General features: G+C 40.7%; 1 protein-coding gene across 2 annotated transcripts in view; it reads right to left on the bottom strand.

Moving 5' to 3' along the window:
- Window positions 1-19,504, bottom strand: part of KCTD8 (potassium channel tetramerization domain containing 8) — a 169,305-nt gene extending 149,801 nt beyond the window's left edge. Inside the window, exons 1-2 of one of the 2 annotated variants that reach the window (XM_073342146.1) lie at window positions 18,208-19,504; window positions 7,898-7,997 (exon numbers count right to left, since the gene is read on the bottom strand). In XM_073342146.1, coding sequence (XP_073198247.1) covers window positions 7,898-7,997; window positions 18,208-19,084 — 977 coding nt within the window. In that variant the 5' untranslated portion in view covers window positions 19,085-19,504. The remainder of the gene's footprint in view (window positions 1-7,897; window positions 7,998-18,207) is intronic. The other variant, XM_073342145.1, reaches the window with a different exon arrangement.
- Between the last annotated feature and the right edge of the window lie 535 nt (window positions 19,505-20,039).

The raw sequence follows: 20,039 nt of genomic DNA, 5'->3' as shown, positions 1-20,039 counted from the left end.
CACCAATTAGCTGTAGCCCCCTTAGTAACTGGCAGGGTGGGGTTTATACACCCCATCACAGGAAAGGATTTATATGCTTACCTAAGACTACGTATACTCTACTGCCTATATTGGCAAAACTTAAGTCATGCAGGGGTGTGAATATTCCACCCCCCAAGCGACATAAGTTACACCGACATAAGTGCTAGTCTGCACAGCGCTATGTTGGCAGGAAAGCTTATGCTGCTCACAGGCGTAGTTTTCTTATGCCAATTGGAGAGCTCTCTCCCATCGGCACAGAGCATCTTCACCACACCCGCTAGTCTATGGGAGAATAGCAGCAACACAGCACTGGCCCAGTCCCCCTTTGAAGTGAATGAAGGCTGAGGATACTGAACACAATGCTAGAGGTACTGAGTATTTCACAGTATCAGCTCCAAAGCCATCAACATAGAGAGAGAGCAAACAAAAGAGTTTTACTCTGACTGGGCACACTCAGATATTATGAGTAGCAAAGGAGGCAATTAATAAGCTATATTTATGTATGATCTATACTTATCTGTGAACTACAGACTTAGCTGAAAGAACGCAATTCACAAGAGAGATGTCACAAATTAAAACCACAGAGCAGATACAAATGGGAAATGAGGAATGATGAGGCAATGTGATATCAAGCAAGATCAGAACCTTTAGAAAGAGCAGAAGTGAAACAAGTACACAGCCAACAGGTACTTCTCACTACGAAGAGACCCAGGAACTCAGCTACCAACTATCGAACTGAGCCAAGCTCTGGACGAAAATTTTTAGAAGACAGAAGCGGGAATAATCCTGATCAGCAACTCTATACTTAAGAAGATTTGTGGCCCAGATTTAAAAAAAACAAGGTACCATGCCATCACAAATTATCTTGCAATAAGGATCCTAAAGAAGGTTGAGGTTTATCACCAATTATAACCCATACTGGAACTTGTCACCACTGAAAAATCAATTTTATGATCAATGGGACTACTCGTGATGTAGGGTGCTACTCAACAGGAGGGTAGCAGAATCAAGCTCAAAATGAGATTCAAATTGCAAAAATACAATAAAAATGATTTAAAAGCCCCATATAGCTGAGGAAAATAATATGAAAAGATTAAGGCTGTGAAATGATTAAAAAAATAAATTGTAATTAATCACAACATTTAAAAAACAGTTGTAATTAATTACAGTTTTAATTGCACTGTTACACAATAATTGAATACCAATTTAAAAATTTATAATAAATTTTAGATGTTTTTCTACATTTTCAAATATATTGATTTCAGTTACAACACAGAATACAAAGTATACAGTGCTTATTTTATATTATTTTAATTACAAATATTCGCACTATTAAAAAGATAAACAAAAGAAATAGTATTTTTTCAGTTCACCTTATACAAGTACTATAGTGCAATCTCTTTATCATGAAAGTACAACTTACCAATGTGGAATTATTTGGGTTTTTACAGAACTGCACTCAAAAATAAAACTTTAGAACCAACAAGTCCACTCAGTCCTACTTCTTTTTGGGCCGTTCACTCAAACAAACAAGTTTGTTTACATTTACAGGAGATAATGCTGCCCGCATCTTATTTACAATGTCACGTGAAAGTGAAAACACGGCACTGTTGGAGTCGGCATAGCAAGATATTCACATGCCAGATTTGCGGAACATTTGTATGCCCCTTCATGCTTCAGCTTGTAGGCTCTAAAGTTTTACAATGTTTTGTTTTTGAGTGCAGTCATTTAAAAAAATTATTCTACATTTGTAAGATTGCACTACAGTACTTGTATGAGGTGAACTGAAAAATACTATTTCTTTTATCTTTTTTACAGTGCAAATATCTGAAATAAAAAATATAAAGTGAGCACTGTACACTTTGTATTCTGTGTTGTAACTGAAATCAATATATTTGAAAATGTAGAAAGACACCCAAAATATTTATAATAAATTTAAATTGGTATTCTATTATTGTTTAACAGTGCAATTAAAACTGTGATTAATCATGATGATTTTTTTAGTCTAGTTAATTTGTTTTGAGGTAATCGCAAGCATTAGCTGCAATTAATTGACAGCCCTAGAAAAACTACACACAATAGTAGGAAGGAACCTGGAAAGCAGTAATGTTGAAAGTAAGGTAGGGAAAATAATAGACAGCAGATTAGACAGAAGACGTTTACAATGTGACAGCAGAAAAGCCCAATGCAATTACAGCTGTGTATACAGTGGTGCCATGGGACAGAACAGGGCATAACAGTACCTCTCTCTATAGTCCTGGAGCAGCTGCATGTAGAATATTGCATTTAGTTATTTCCCACAGAGACTCTGGAAAAACTGAAGAAGTTTCAGGAAAGAATGAAAATGGTCAGAGGTTGAGGCTTCTGAAGTACGAGGACATTAAAAGAATTAAATACACGTCTTATCTAACAAATTGTTAATAGGGAGGGAGAGAAATATAAATATTAGAAGGGTGTAAATACCAACTATGATGAGTAATTATTTAAATGAGTACAAAGAATATAACCAGGAGTAGTATTATTTTTTAATATAAGTATAACGATGGTGCCAATGGGCCAGCTGTGACAATGTGACCCCACAGTGCCTTCCCCAAAGAGCTCACACTCTAAATAGACAAGACAGACAAAGAGTAGGGGACGGGATACAACACAGCAGCAGAGTCAACAATGGGTTGGTCTGCAGGTGTCATGTTAGAGAAGGTGATGGTCACCCCCTGGAGATGAGGCCTAGGTTGGACCCTATCTCCTCCCGCAGATGATACTTCAGTATCTGCTGAGGCTACTTCTTTTGTTTGCTCCCGCCAGCTTGATTTACTCTGACCACCCAAAGTAGAATAATGAATTTTTTTTAAAAAAGGACAAAATTAAAAAGTAACCTTCAGAAAAAAAAATACCGTCAGTAAGATCTATTAGACTGGATAACAGTCTCCCATAGGAAGTGATGGAATGGTAGATTGGAAAACTAGATCGAACAAAACCCTAGTACAATAGGGCACTAGCTTGTGTTTTCAGAAAGACGTTCTATATGACCCAATACATCTTTCCCATCTTTAACTTCTATGATAGATAATTTATCTATCGTTATCCCATACTGACTCCCCTCATAAGTGAGGTGTCAAATACAGATGGCCAAAAAAATATTCAGATTCCAACATTTTTCAAAGCAAAAAGCTTTTGTTTGTGTGTGTTGGGGGGGGGGTGTTGTTTTACAAAAAATTCTCAGTTATGAACAGCTCCAGTCATAAGAAGTAAGTCATCACATTGGCACAGTATGAATTGTAGCGACACACACACACACAAACTTTTTTCTTCTATCTCCAGTTATGCAGCACTCAAACAGTTTTACAGACATCTGAATAATCAGATCATATAATGCTTGGAAGATAGGATAGGAGAAGTTTTGTTTGATAGAAATGATTATTGATAACAAGGCGGGCTTATTCTCCTTTTGTTGTACATGTGAAATTCTCATTGATGTCAGTGTGGGTGTGACACTTTTCTATATATACACATGCTTTATACCTTAAAGTCTTTGTAGAAATGATGACACATGAGAGTTTGCCAACATTCTGCAGTGGGAATCAGTGTATTCGTCTATCCAATATTGCTCTCCCAAAATGGTCTGTCCATATTTATGAAACAGACCTTATTCATTAGTTCCCATATATTAGTTAAAAACAATTAAAAATTATTGACATAATTACTACAAACATAAAAATAACAAATTATCACTGCTTGGCCCCTGACTGGTATGGCTATATATTAAAAACAATTAAGAAACTGAACCTTCCTCTTCTCCAGAATTACTCAAATCCAAGCAAGAATACCAATTAAGTAATAGACATTGGATTCTATCATGCAAACGCTCACTCATGAGCATTAAAATGTCCCCTTGCAGGGCGAACTAACACAGACCAATACACCACTTAAATCTTAATGAAGTCCTATTTTGAGGCCTTAAGTGTTGCATATGCTTTTTGCTGGTCATTGACACAGGACTAGATTTCACCCGTTATTAGATCCTACTTATGGGAGTAGACTCATTTAAGTTAAGGAAATGATTATATAGGATGCAAAACCTAAAAAGGACAGTGATATTTAGTTGATTAAAATAAAAATAAAAAAAAACAATCAAGTACACAGATAATGCAAATAAGAGTTTGACCCTGTGCTAGGTATGACAACTTCAGTTTAGACATATGGGTTTTTTCTGTTCATTCAACCAGCATATGAATTTTAAGAAGAAAGCAAATTACTTTTTCCTCAAAAAGCACACACAATTTTTTTAATCAAAACTACAATCAAACACTTTCCCAGAAACACATTGGGATACCTTTGGTTCGTTCAACCTAACAGACTACCTCATAACTTTTTTAAGGTTGAAATGTAACATACTCTTCCACTGGACCTATGGTTGCCAACCCTCCAGGATTGTTCTGGAGCTTCCAGGAATTAAAGATTAATCTTTAATTAAAGATTATGTTATGTGATGAAACCTCCAGGAATACATCCAACCAAAACTGGCAACCCTGTTTGGGCCTGGCCCAGTTTGCAAACCGAGCATGGTTTTGGAGAGACTTCAGGATTCCTGCTCTCTAAGGAAATAAAGGCTGGGATCATTTTGGAAATTAATCTATCAGTCTGTGTATATGCGTGACTAGGATGTTATCCCGTGTAGTGACTACGAGCATTTTCAACAATTAAACAGGATTACAAGAAGAATGTTCAATTTGGAAAATGGGGAGGTGAACTGGTAACTTTGGTCCAGATCCTGCCCCATACTGTGGCCCCTTTACATAGCTCTGGTGGGGGACTAGCACCTTGGGGACTGCTACAAACTGAAATAATCTAGCTCAGTCTTAAACTGGCTTTGAATGATACAGGGGCCAAACTGGTCTGGAACAGTCCTTGAGATTGGGGATGTGTAAAAGATGCACACAGCCACTTTTGTTCTCCCTCCTCATCTTAGAGCTCAGACACAGCTGAAGATCTATCCTTTAAATTGATGAAATGGGCAAAAGTTCTTAATATTTATGGTCTCTTTGCCCAAACCGTGTTAGTGTTTGTTAAGGATGGCCAGGGAAGGAGGCTTGGGGAAGCCTGTATTTAGCTGTCTTCCAATGACCTCAAAACAAAAAACTGTTAGCATCTTTGAAAGTGGCATCATAATCAGTCTGGTATGTTGCTTTAAACACATTAGTCTTTCACTTTGGGGGACTCGTGTTTAACCGTGGGATTGTATCACAAGCTGAGTAAATTTATATTTATGGTCTCACTCTATCTAATCCCTAGTGAATATTTGTTCACCTCACAGATTCTCTTCATAATGTGGTACATTTAGCGTTTGCGGCACAGGGAAGGATCAGTAGTAGAATAGCAGCTATCATGCAGGTACAGAGATAACTAACATATAGTGAAAGTTTGTTATAGTAACCATTTAAAATCATGTCACTGAATCAACATCTGATATTGTCATGTTTTCAAGAAAAAAAAAACTGGTTTGCTTATAGTAATCTCTCAGTGTCTGAGCAGTAGCTTAGTAGAAGTTCATGTTTTCAATAAAAATATCATATGGTTTGCGCACTCCTCTATGGAAAAGTAAAAAAGTTTCCCTGAAAGTATCACGATAAATAAATCCTTACAAAAGACACTGAAGTGATCTGACATCAAGAAGCAGTTCTACAAGATGTTACAGATCCAGCAAATGTTACGAATCCAGCAAAGGCAGCTTCTCCGACATTCTAGCTTTATTCCCAGTAGTAGAGTCATCCACAGGCAGTACATTCAGGCAGTACATTTCTGGAATGGCATCAAAACCAGCGTGCCCATGTAGTACCACAGTAAAAATGACTTAACATACATATTGGTCATCTAATACCTTTCTTCGCCTACAGTATGCAAAGAAAAGGTTTTCCCAGTCATTTTAAAAAATAAAATCAGAGATTAGACTCACAACAGCTCCACTCCTCTCCAACCTACGGGGTGACCATACCCTATTTTTAAATATGACTTTATTGTCGAAGGTATCAAAGCTAGACCTTACCAACATGTTTAAATAAAAAAAAAAAAAATCAGCTCATGGGTCTTGCTTGCTTTTATTAAAGTATAATGGTATTTAAAAGGTTCATGATACAGTTTTAACTGCAACAATGACATACCATTTGTAGGAGCTCAGATTGTTTTTACAGTTGATTCATTTATTATAAAAACATACTTTAAAAATACATACTAATATTCTTTATTTTTGCATGGTTTGAAATCAATACATAAACCAAATCTACGTCTTATTTGAGTAACAAGTAAAATTAATGTCCCAGAATGCTGGACTGGATAAGATATACTATTTTGGTTTGTTAAAGGTGGCAGAAAAAGAAATAATTTTCCTAGAACAGCAATTTACGGGTGCACAGTTTGATCATCTCTTTGCATTCAGAGACTTATGTTTGGGACGAATGACAAGAAATAGAATAGGCATCATTTATTTATTTTTAGACTGAATCAAGGTGTGAGCTGTCACCACTGCAAGGCAGGATATTCAATAAATTGCTTTGCTTTGGTTTTCTAAAAGCTAGGAGACTGATAAAATTGGCTGTGGTCCTGCGCAACTGTCTTACAGACCCAACAAGCCTAGATCCTGACATGATCAGAAATTTTGAATTGTTTTCAGGCTGTATGGTCGGTTTTAGATGCAGGCAAACATCGGTGAGGGAGTTAGTACCAATTTATTACCTGAGGGTGGATCCAAAAGATCTACATCTATGTGGATCTACCTGTCTTCTCTCCCAAGATGATGCCACATAAGAGTCCACAGAGGCTACTTTAGCCTTTTTTCTTGATTAGAGAAATCACCACTGAATGGCTCGGCTACCACTCTGTGGCCTGGAGAGGGCCCTGGAGATCTCTGTTGATCCGCCCACCCCAGGCACTCATGCTAGGTACTGAGCTGTAGATTTGGCACTTTAAGAGAAGCTGACACCTCACATAATATTTTATCAAAGTGACACTTTAAAAGGGGAAAAGTGCACTGTGTTTTTTCTTGTCTCTTTTTTTCCATTATGAAAACAAATGGGACTATCTTTATAAAAACACAGTATTTGTTTCCTGAAAGTTCATCTCTTCTTGCTGGTTATTCCCTGCTGATTAAGAAGTCATTATCACTTGTTTGTGACAATTTCCACAGAAACCACAGTGATCTCACAGAGGGCTATCTTCAGGTGGAAAATAAGCAACATAAATCCATGCAAGTGTCACTAGTAACAAATGAAAACAGGAAAGCAGAAAATGTTAAATGTAAAACAAAAATGTCTAAAACAGAAAAAATTTCAAAGTTTTTCACGAGGTATTACTGGATCTTTTTTATAATAAACATGTCAACTCAGAAGAGACAGCTTCCAGCTGAGCACCATGCTCTCAACACCCATAATTCAGACTGAGGAGCAGATGTTAAATGTGAAATCCATTAAGACCAATTAGATTTTCCAGAAGAAGGTACAGTAATAGCATGTGGAGGCAATTCCATATTACACAAAAGCACCAAGAAAAAGAAGTCAGACAGCTCAAAATGTAAGTTGTACGCTTTATCTGAAAAGTGACCAACCAGGATCTCCGTACTGAGCTGCCTGTAATCATTTCAAGTAAAGAACTAACTTTGGACTACTCTTTCAATATGAAAAACACTTTTATAGGATGTGATGGGGTGTCCACAGCACACAGCATTGTCAGTGTGGGGAGTGGGGTGGGCAGCCCCAACAAAATCTGCTCCCCTGGTAAGGATAGTTTCCCCCTGCTAAGCGTAGCCTCCCCCACGTATGGGTTAGCTTCCCCCTGGTAAGGGTTATATCTTTTAACAATGGAAAAAAAAATTTTATTTACATACCGGATTGGCGCTGGACCGGGTAAACAACGCCCCGCTGCCAGCTTTGATGCCCCGGCTGGCTGTGTTAAATATATTAGGGGAGTAATTCGGGTCGCTGGACCTATGGACAAGACATTTTTTTAATGAGTGGATTTCTCACGAGTCTGAGAAAAGAGACCTCCCTATTGAAAATGAAATGGGAGTTGAGGAAATTGAATTGATAGATAAGGACTGGGCGGATGATGTTTTATCATTTTTACCTATGGTTTTTACTAATGACACTTCTAATAATTTAGATGTGGACAATTTTAATCCTGGTTTTGAGTATTTAAATGCATTTGAAGATCCGTATTTTAAAGAATCTGGACATTTTAATACTAATTTAACTACTGTTTTTAGCAATATAGATACAGATAATTTAATTAATTTAGCAAATTTATTAAATAGTAGCTCATGGAAAGATGGCGTTTTTTATCTAGAATATCCCGTCAATTGTTTTAATTGTCCCATTTGCCCACAGATTTTAGCAACATTTGGAAAATGGGCAAAACATATTAATGTAGTACACAAAAGTAAGGCCATTAGAGTGGTCTAAAAAGTGGGGTAAATCCTTTCAATTCCACAATAGAGCATGCCACTACCCCACGTGCATGGCCAGGGAAGTGGATACCCCAGTGAAGGGCTATACCTGCTCAAGTTGTGTGATGGCTTTCCATACTAACTAGGGCCTAAGCCAGCATTGTAGACACAGGCATCCTGCAATTAGAAATGAACAGAGAAAAGAAAATATAGTGGCTAGGAGTAAGACTAGAGAGTCTACTTGCTCTTGATCTCGGATTTGGACGGATCATGAGATTGAGTTGCTTATTAAATTGGAGACCAAATATGTAGGGAAAAGGAATATAAATAAGTGTACTGAAAGTGAATTAAAAACAAAGACTAATAAACAAATTTCAGATAAAAGGCATGAATTGGCTAAGAGAAAGATTAAGAAAGATAGAGTTATCGATGAAGTGGGAGAGGTAGATAGGAATGAAGAGAATATATTGGAAGTTCTGCCTCATAGAGAAAAGCTTGCCACTAAAGAAGCATCCATATGTGGACAAGGTGGGGAAGGTATGTAGGCAAGGGAGACAAAGTAGGAAAGCTGGACAAATATTAAATAGCCTAGAGGAAATTGAAATTTTATTAAAGGAAAATCAGACTAAATACGTTGGGTGGGCAATGGTGGAAAAGTTGTGTAACTCATTGATATAGACAGATACGAGGAGCAACAGGAGATGAATAATAATAATAGAAAAGGGAATGGAGGGGTGGGTGATAGAAAGAGACAATCTAACACCATTCGGAGATATGCCACTAAGAAGGCTAGATACAAATGTTACCAACAATTATTTGTTAAGGATAAAAGAAGATTAGCATGCATAATTATGGGAGAACCAAATGGGGTAAATGTAATATTCCCCTCAAAGACAATGAGGCATATTACGTAGATACATTGGAAATTGGACATAGAAGTACAATAGGATGGCCCCTGCCAGCGAAAGAGTCGATAATGATTTATTATGAAGTCCTATTTCGGTGGATGAAATTAGGGAGGCCCTGAGAGAGATTTGTAAAGATAGTGCTCCTGGCCCAGATAAAACAACAGTGAATGATTTATGGGATATTTTTAACCTGGACTCCTTAATTCTCCTTAATTCTCATGAAAATTTTTAATATATGTTTTTTAAATAGGCAGGTCCCAGATATTTTTAAAGAAAATAGAACTATTTTAATTCCCAAAGTGCAAATTGAGGAAGAAATAACGAAACTATCCTCCTGGAGGCCATTGATAATAGGATCTGCAGTCAAAATTTGCAATAGCCAAAAAGGTTTTCCAGGATGTGAAGCGAATATCTCAATTTTAGACAATTTGATAAAGGAAGCAAAGTGGAATGGGGAGGAATTAGCCACAGTATTTGTGGATTTGGCCAAGGCATTTGATTCGGTGGGATATGGACATATTATGTCCGGCCTGAGGAGCTTTGGGATAGATGAGTACATTATAGAAATTATAAGGAAGACCTATACGATAACTGCACTACAAGGGTTTGGGTGAGTCTATTTTAATAAGGAGTGGGGTTAAAAAAGCGACCCTTTATCTTCTATTTTATTTAATATTGCCATGGATCCTTTGTTAACTAAGCTGGAAACCGAGGGCTCAGGGTTTTATGTTCAAGGGAATAGTGTCACATCGTTGGCATTTGCCAACGATGTGGCAATTTTAAGTGGGTCATATCAAGGGATGGCCAAAAATCTAGGAATTTTAGATTAGTATTTCTGCAGAAAACAATCTTTGGGTTTATATGAAAAAAAATAAGGGATTTCACATACTAGCAAAATAAAAGACTTATGTGATTAACCCCAAGAATAACTGGAGAATGGGTACTGAAATTATCAATAATGTACATCCAGGAGAATTCAAAAAATACTTGGGGGGCGAGGATAGATCCTTGGGATTGGAGGAATGTCTCTTAAGGACAAATTGATTGAATGGAAAAAGAAAAGGAGTACTTGTGGCACCTTAGAGACTAACCAATTTATCTGAGCATAAGCTTTCGTGAGCTACAGCTCACTTCATAAAAAACACCTATTTTTTCATGGTCTGTGTGTATAAAAATATCCTCACTGCATTTTCCACTTTTATGTATCCGATGAAGTGAGCTGTAGCTCACGAAAGCTTATGCTCAAATAAATTGGTTAGTCTTTAAGGTGCCACAAGTACTCCTTTTCTTTTTGCGAATACAGACTAACACGGCTGCTACTCTGAGACCTGATTGAATGGAGTGAGTTTAAGTAAGACTCCTCTTAAACCTGCCCAAAAACAGATGATTTTACAAACGTATATTTTATCTAGGCTATTTTATAATTTACTTTTAATTGAGCCCCCTTTTTATCTTTTATATGAGCTGGATGTTTTAGTTAGGAAAATAGCTGAACAGATTTTACATCTCCCAAAAAGTACCATCGATGAATTATTTTATGCAAGGGGAAGAAATGGAGGACTTGCATTAACCAAATTTAGTGTACAATTACCCAACACGCTTATCCGCAAATGACGAAGACATATTGTGTCTAAAGATAATTGGATAGATTTATCCTGTATGTATGCTGGAGAAAATTTAGTTGATAAAATATTGATTCTTAGCGCAGCAACACCAAATTCTAAGAAATGGAGGGAGGAGGAATTTTTTAGATTTTAGACTTTTTAGATGGTGTGGGTTGAGGTGCCAGGGGGTAGGTAAGTATTTTTAAAATGATGTAACTAGTAACTCAATTTTGAAAAGATCTGGTATGGTTGAATCCTCCTCATTGATTGCTGCATTACAGCTTAGGGCTAATGTTTACCCTACAATGGAAACATTGGCAAGAGGTAGAGAAGGATTAAATGCCACCTGTAGATGGTGTGGTAAGGCTAGGGAGACAATACCACATATATCTGGACAATGTTTTAAAACTAAAGATGCTAGGATAAGACGACATAATAGGGTAGTTTCTGCGGTAGTAGATAAGGTGTTCAAATTGGGGTGGAAATCAATAGTAGAACCTCAGTTGAGAACTAAAGAAGGAAATCTGAGAAAGCCGGATATTGTTTTTATAAAAGGAGATACTGTGGTGGTGGTGATGGTGGATGTTACAATTCACTGGGAGGATAACGCCGATAGTCTGGAGAAAGCCCACAAAGAGAAGGCTGCCTATTACCTCGAATTGGAGGAAGATATTAAGAAACTAACAGGAGGTACAAATGCCCACTTCTTTGGTCTCGTAGTTCGGGCTCGTGGCAAATGGAGTGAAGGAAATGATGATCTTTTAAAAATTTTAGGAATTGAGAGAGGTAAAAATTTTAAAGAAAATTTTTGTAAACTCATTTTATATGCCACTGCAGATATGATGGCTTATGTTCAGTGACAAGTAGTGATCCCAGAGCTCCATTCCATATATCCTACTCTTACTTACATTTTAGCTATTTTTCCATATTTTAAATTTATGGATTATCAGTACCTTTTTATCTATCCTTTCAGATAGCGGTTTCAAGTCATTAATAAATACTTATAAATTTGGATTGATAGCCTATTTTAAATTATTCTTTTTACTGGAATTGACTGGCGGACTGGATGCGTATAGTAACCAGGAAAGGGCAGGTAGTCACGCCTATACACAAATGGCCAAGCAGGCCAATTAACTCCACAGGTTGCACAAGGAAGAGGAGCCAGGGAGCATGGAACTAATTGAGAGCAGGCTCAGTTGTGCAAGAACAGGTGGGGCCTGTATAAAGCCAGGTAGCTGGAAACAGATGGGGGTTACTAGGAAAGGCAGCAGGAAGGCATGCAGCAGCCAGTTGCTGAGAGGAGGGTTAGGAGCTGGTATAACCAGAGAGAGAAGGGGAACCAGGTGTGGCAAGAAGCCGCTCAGAGAAGTATCAGTGAAGACTGGTAGAGGAAAGCCCAGGACTGTTGAGCTGAGGGTCCGTGGGCTGGAACCTAGAGAGGAGGGTGGGCCTGGGCTCCCTTGCCAGCCACCGAGGGAGTGGTACTGTGGGGCAGTGAAAAGGGAAAGTGCCTAGGACTGCTAAGATGAAGGAACTGTATTACCCCAGAAGGGAGGAACACTGAATGACCTAGCCGGAGGCCTGAGTCACGAAGAGGACACTGTGGTTCCTGGGACTGACAGAGGGGCTAAAGGCCAGAGGGAGAGACAGGATGATGACATACAAACCACAAAGGGGGGATTGACCTCAAGAGCTAATCCCCAGAGCAACCAGAAGGAGGAGCCAGACCACAAGTGAGTGGTGCACCCTGTGAAATGAGGCAACGGGAGGAGTAGGGCAATAGTCATCACATACTATGTAAAACCAGCCAATTAATCAACACTTTTGGATGACAGCTTGGAAGTGTACTGCAGAGAAGAAGCCAAGGAGGTCCCTTCTTTCTCTCCCCCTAATCCCATGTGTATGTATCATTATACATAGTAAGCTTTGTCACTCTGGTGTCATCTGGGACGTGGGGGAGACAGATAACTTCCAAGTATAAAACGGAATTTAACTTTCATGGGGGGATTGTACTCAATGTATCAGAGGGAAAAAAGCAGTCCACTCTCCTGTAGCTGTATGGGCTTTGCAGTGCCAATATGAATTAAAAAGTAATAACTTATTTTGGATTACTAAACAAACAGATATGACTTGTAATACAAGAAGCAGATCTGCTAAGCACTTTTCAGAGCTGAGACACAAGGTACAGACTAAAGGAGAAATTCTACCTTCAAACTTACATGTATGCAATGTATCCAAGGGCTAGATCTGACCCTAAAGAAGCTGTTTGGAAGTACATTTCTCACTAATCTAATGGATCAGTATATTTTAGTAATCAGTGTATAGCTTGTCATTCCTAGAAAACAGTTAAAGGTCCACAATCGACAAATAAACAGTCAACAAATCCTGAGGTCTGTGTGACTATTATATGATTAGTGTATAATTATTAACACTGAGCCTGGTAAGTCTGAGACTAACATGAATAACAAGATAGCTAAAGGATTTTTTTAAGTTGTTGAAAGATGAAAGCATGAATATGTAACAGGAAATTAGGCTTCTTTCCTACATAACACCAAATTAACATTCAGATGCGAGACGGAAAAAAAATTACAAACACAAAACTTTGTAACAGAATAAGATTCAACTATTCTAGTGCTTTAGTTGTGAAAACATGAAGGGCTCTTGTACCTTTAGGGCACCGCTCTGTGTTGAGTGCAGTATGACTACTACCAGCATCCTCAGTGAGAGTTCTGGGGAAATCGCCCTTGTAGCAGGCCCAATTCCTCCTCAGGTTCCAGCACGCATAGCAGAAGTGTGGCTGCTGTGCCATACTTGAAGAGACTGCAATATCCACTCTTTCCTATGCCCAGCCAGCTCGGCTTGTGGGTAAGGAGGGGATTATGGCACTGTCAGCTTCTCCCCTCCTTTGGGAGAATCTAGTGCCAGCAAATACATTAGCCCTGAGTAGTCCTTCCACTCATGGTGAGTAGCACAAAGGCAGGGGTGCAAGGGATAGCCATTCCCCCACTGCATACTGTGCCTGGGCCAAGCACAAGCTTGCCTTTACATTTCTAAAGCAATGTAACCAATCAAACTATTCTGTTTAATATGCACAGAATTACACCATCAATCTGAAATACAGTTCGTTTCAAAAAAACGATTTCAAAGTAGTTTCAGGTAGGTCACTGTGCTTTTTTCCCTCTGCCATTTTCTGTGATTTTACAAAACTTTTTCCTCTCCCCTGTTGCTGTGTGAAAGACAACCAGTAGGGAAAACGGTCTAATTATACAAAAGAAACCATAAAATTATTCTGAACAAAGTGCTCTGTCAAATGCATAAACCAAACAAACTGGAAAAAATAGGGAAAGTATTTTTCACTAATTTCTTTCAGCTGTAGGAATCTTAGGTGTTACTTTTAACAATAGTAGGTTAAAAAAAAAAAAACCCTCCAACGGGAGGAGAATTTTTAAGTTGAAATGTCATTTTTTAAAAAAAATAAACCACATGTTCTTTTTACAAATAAAAAAGAATGGAAAAATACAAAACAAAATAAAAATTACAATGATGTCTAATTCATCCCTCATATAATTACACTGAAGCCAATGGAGTTACACCAATGATTAATTCGCCCAATGATGTAAAACAGAGCACTGATCTTTACAGTAACATACAACACACTGCACAATCCAAAACAAAATATTATGAAAATCACGCAACAAAGAACTACAAATAGTTTCAGAGTAGCAGCTGTGTTAGTCTATATCAGTAAAAAGAAAAGGAGTACTTGTGGCACCTTAGAGACTAACAAATTTATTTGAGCATAAGCTTTCGTGAGCTACAGCTCACTTCATCGGATGCATGCAGTGGAAAATACAGTGGGGAGATTTATATACACAGAGAACATGAAACAATGGGTGTTACCATACAGACTGTAACAAGAGTGACCAGGAAAGGTGAGCTATTACCAGCAGGAGAGTGGGGGGAGGGGAGGGGGGGGACGGACCTTTTGTAGTGATAATCAAGGTGGGCCATTTTCAGCAGTTGACAAGAACAGTGGGGGGGGATAAACAAGGGGAAATAGTTTTACTTTGTGTAATGACACATCCACCCCCAGTCTTTATTCAAGTCTAAATTAATTGTATCCAGTTTGCAAATTAATTCCAATGTAGCAGTCTCTCGTTGGAGTCTGTTTTTGAAGGTTTTTTTTGAAGAATTGCCACTTTAGGTCTGTAATCGAGTGACCAAAGAGATTGAAGTATTTGAATGTTACAATTCTTGACGTCTGATTTGTGTCCATTTATTCTTTTACGTAGAGACGATCCGGTTTGGCCCATGTACATGACAGAGGGGCATTGCTGGCACATGATGGCATATATCACACTGGTAGATGCGCAGGTGAATGAGACCCTGATAGCGTGGCTGATGTGATTAGGCCTACTTATTTAAGCCTAATTAATTTAGGCTTGAATAAAGCCTGGGAGTGGATGTGTCATTACACAAAGTAAAACTATTTCCTCTTGTTTATTTTCCCTCCTACTGTCCTTGTAAACTGCTGGAAATGGCCCACCTTGATTATCACTACAAAAGGTTCCCCTTCCCCTCCCCGCTCTCCTGCTGGTAGTAGCTCACCTTTCCTGATCACTCTTGTTACAGTCTGTATGTTAACACCCATTGTTTCATGTTCTCTGTGTATATAAAATCTCCCCACTATATTTTCCACTGTATGCATCCAATGAAGTGAGCTGTAGCTCATGAAAGCTTATGCTCTAATCAATTTGTTAGTCTCTAAGGTGCCACAAGTACTCCTTTTCTTTTTACAAATAGTTTGAGGACAATAAATAATTCTGGATCAGGCACTAAAGGCCAAATCCAGTTCCTACTGATGTCAGTGGCAAACTCCTCTTGTCTTCACTGGGACAGGATTGACCTTAAGGGGACATTTAATTTAATGTAGAGTCTGTCCTGTAAGCCCTCCATGTGCAAGATTCTCAAGACCCACATGAGGCTTACAGAGTCAAGACCATAATTGATATATTTAAAAGTAAAGTAAAATTCCGAACTAAAAATAAAGATTACTCCTTTGTCATGAATATTTAAAGTTTGCAATGCTTCAGTGGACAAGAACAGATCTTAAAGTTCTAACAAAAAATATAGATTAATAAATATAATTAATAGAGCCATAATATTTCTGTTTGTCTTTTCACATTTGAATAAAAATCAGTGTGCTTTATTGAATATTAATCTTTTAAAAAATCACTATTAGATTAATATACACAGAAATATATAATTACATACTTGGAAAACTATTTCTGGAAAAAACAGAACTTTGGATATTTTCAGTCTCAGTTATAACCATTGGAAATTTATTATATATTTAGGAATATCTATGCATATCTCCCCACCACACACACAGAGGGGGAAACTAATCATTAAAATAGTTTACAAAGTCGATCCAGAAAAGTGAAATGAAAGCCCTTCTAACAAAACTCAAAGTGTTTGTCATCTTAGTTAAAAGCAGTGTGATTTTATAGACCTTGGAAATTAATTTTTAAAATATCAGTTTAATACACACTGTTATATATCTTATAGAAAGATAATCAGCAGCTGGATGGTGCTGACCATCTACATAACACAGTGTAGTATGCATTATGGAATTAATTTTCCTCTGATGGCCAAGCTGTTAAACACTCTGCCCAGCTATGGCTTTGAACGCAAAACAGGTTGCTTCATTTAGTTTTACTAGGGGAGAAGTTAGAAGCGGTTCTATCTACCTCCGAATCTCCCCGGCAGATGTTTTACTAACATAGGCCCCCTGTGCTCAGAAAGCATGAAAGCACACAAACCCAGGAGGAGCCATTGAAGGGAAAACGATTATCTCTTCCACAGGCTTCAACTCAACTCTCCAACGCATTAAACAGGTTTAAGCCTTCTTGGGTCTTTGAAAGAAACAAAACTCTGCCACTTGATTTGGTGTTTTCTATTCCGCTGTGTTCTCATTAGTCCAAATCGCTCTCTATCATCGTCCTACACAGTGCACTTGGTGCGATTTAAAGCGTGCAGTCTAACAACAAACGTCCACATGTCATTCTGCCATTTTCGAAAGACACGAAGTCTGTAAGTATACCACGGTACACTATAAAAGAATTGTTTAAGGCGTGCATGCCATGGAATTTTCTTCTCTGATGCCCTTTGGAAAGTGGATTCTCTCATCACGGTTCAGTTCTATCCTTCACTGAAAATGTGCCCAGATGGAGTCTGTTTACTTTGCAGTTAATGAGAACGGAAGGAAATGTAGCGATAAAATATTAAAACCCTTCCTTGCTTCCAGCACTGCTGTTTTAATCTTTGCAAAGCCCAACTTGAACAAAAACGGTGAAACCCTCAAAGTCAGACATCACTGCTCTCTCCCAAACTCACGTACATCTTTAAAGAGAGAGAGATAAAAGCAAGGCTGGTGGTTGTTACTCTCGACAGCTTTTGACTAGCGATAACTATGGTTTTGACGTATGATAAAAAAAAAAATCTGAAATATCGTGGATTCACTCAGAACCTCTCTCCAGCTTCTTAACATTAGTCATTACACCTAACAAGCACCAGCCCTGCTCTTAGCCAGTCCCTATGCACTGTATTCAGAATCAATTTCTTACAAATTCCAGATTAAGCTCTTTTTACATATGGTACAAATAAATACTCACACACCTGCATTGTAAAGCTATGAGTTTTCATGAATGACTGCTGCTTCCTACAGGGCGTTTAGTTCAATCCTATGGACATTTTGAAAGGGGAAACAGTGTCTGACTGGAACAAATTAGAAGCAGAGGGACCACAACCTGTTCTTCCAAAGGCGCCTCCATTAGGATTGCTTTGACTCTGTCCCCCACCCCAAAGTGCAGTAGTTTCCTTGCTTTGTCCCCACAAAGCAAAAGCAGCAGCAAAAGTAAGTGGGATTTGATCTGTCCCCCGGGGGGGGGAAGGGGAAGACAGCAACTAGCCCTTTTCTACATCTTTAAATAAATGCTGCCAAGTCTCTTCCTCCAACCTTTTTTTTTTTTGGGGGGGGGGGGATGAATATTTTAAAGTATTTTATAAGGGAGGGTTTTGCATTGAGGCATGCACAAGATCCCACTCAGAACCGGCCCCTGCTCCTGGGCACTGCAATCGGGCTGAGTCCCGGCGGAGGAAACCACCAGCCTGCCCCACCACACACACACCAAGCCCTGGGCCTGCCTCCCTTGGGACTACTGCCAGGTGGGCAACTTACTGTAGAAGATGTACTCGGTGTAGCTGCTCCAGATCTTGTCCTCCCTGTACTGGTTGATGAAGGCGGCGGTGCCGGTGGAGTTACAAGCCACCATGTGGAAGCCGGCCTCCGAGAGCCGGTCGAACGCCTGCTCCAGGTAGGTGAACTTGAGGTAGAAGCGGGAGGTGTATTTCTCCGGGGGCCGGTCGGGGTCCCGGCTCTCGTTGAGCGTCTCGCCGAACACCTCCTTGGCCAGCGCGATCCTGCCGCACACCATAATCCGGGCCACCCTGCGGAACTTGGCGTCCGCCTGGTTCTCCCGCACCGTGGTGTACGAGCCCCGGTAGCCCACGGTCAGGAAGCCCGAGCGCTTCTCCAGGGCGGCCCCGGCCGCCGCCCGCAGCAGGAGGTCGCCGCTGCCCTGCGAGTTGCTGTCCTCCAGGTCGCTCTGGCAGCCCTCGTCGTTGAGCGAGCCCTGCTTGGTGACCTTGGGGGAGAGCAGCTTGACCAGCTCCCCCAGCTGGAAGTACTCGGCCTCCCGCAGCAGCCGCTCCTTCTCCGGGAAGTGCTCGGGCAGGGCCAGCTGCTTGTCCCGCAGATAATCCAGCACGTACCTGAAGAGGAAGCCGTCGCGGTCGATGAAGAAGCGCGCCCGGCTGTCCCTGGGCAGCTCCCTGGCGGCCGCCTGGCTGCCCCGGCGCGGGGAGAACATGCTGGCCAGGGTGCTGTCCGGGACGCTGAGCAGCGTGGAGTGCTTGGTCACATACACCTGGCCGCCCACGTTCAGCTCCACCACCTCGGGGAAGGGCGAGCAGGACGGCGCCGGGGAGGAGGACCCCATGTCACTGATGGGCAGGATGCCGCTGCCGCCGCCGCCGCCCGTGTCCTTCAAAGCCATGGCTGCAATGGACGGAGGGAGCGTCTCTAAGCCCCCCTCGCCCGGACGGCGCGCGTCTGCTCAGGCGGGCTGGCTCCGCGCGGCTGGAGGGCTCGGCCCACGTGTGCGCCGGGCTCCGTGCCCCAGCTGCAGGGAACTTCCCCGGGGCGCGCCCTCTCCCCCTCACTGCCCCATGCGGAGGGCTCTTCCCGGGCGGGGCTCCGCTCAGTGCCCCCCCCGCCCTCCTTCCCTTGGAAGCGTCTTCCCAGGCGTGGGCCCCGCTCCCTGCCCCCAAAGAGGGTGCCAGTCCCAGCGCCCCAGCTAGAGGGCTTTCCCAAGGCGCTGCAGCCCCTTTAGCGTGCCGCGCCGTCCGCAGGAGTGCGAGGGGCGGTGTGTGGGACCAGCTCCCTCCCGGTATGAAGAGCCCTGCCTCTGCCCGCCGCTGCCTCCCCGCTGTGCCTGAGCAGCAGCAACTCCCAGCCCCAGGCGGCAGCAGCTCGGGAAAGCCGCGCTGACGTCAAGCCCCGGCAGCAAGAAGTGGCTGGAACTTTGCAAGCGGCTGTCCCTTAAAGGGGCAACCTGAAGGGTGTTACTGGGAGTGGTGGAAAACCGGATCGTGCCAGGTTTTATCCCAGTCCCCTACATTCTACTGCCTAAATTATTCTGGTGCGCCGCTAGGAGAAGCTGCACAGCTATTAAATTCAAAACTGTAAAACTGCAGGTATGCAACCAAATATTAGCCAGGTCCAGCAGGCTACAGGCTGTATTGGGAGTGCGGCAGATTTTTTTTTTTTTTTTTTTTGGTGGAACTGAAGAATCAATAGGTCTTCTCTATTTCTGGTTTTGTGGCTAAAATTTGCAGGATCCAGCAGCCAGATCTGAGTTTTTGCTGTGCTGTTTCAGTGCGGTTCATCAGAGTCTGGATTTTCAAGGTGCAGTAGGAGCAGCTAAATATGTTCTTTATTTAGGCAGTGGA

The sequence above is a fragment of the Lepidochelys kempii genome, chromosome 4, assembly GCF_965140265.1.
Source record: "Lepidochelys kempii isolate rLepKem1 chromosome 4, rLepKem1.hap2, whole genome shotgun sequence".
In the NCBI taxonomy this organism is placed as follows: domain Eukaryota; kingdom Metazoa; phylum Chordata; order Testudines; family Cheloniidae; genus Lepidochelys; species Lepidochelys kempii.
Note: the sequence above shows the minus strand (reverse complement) of the source record. Positions and strands in the feature narration are given on the sequence as shown.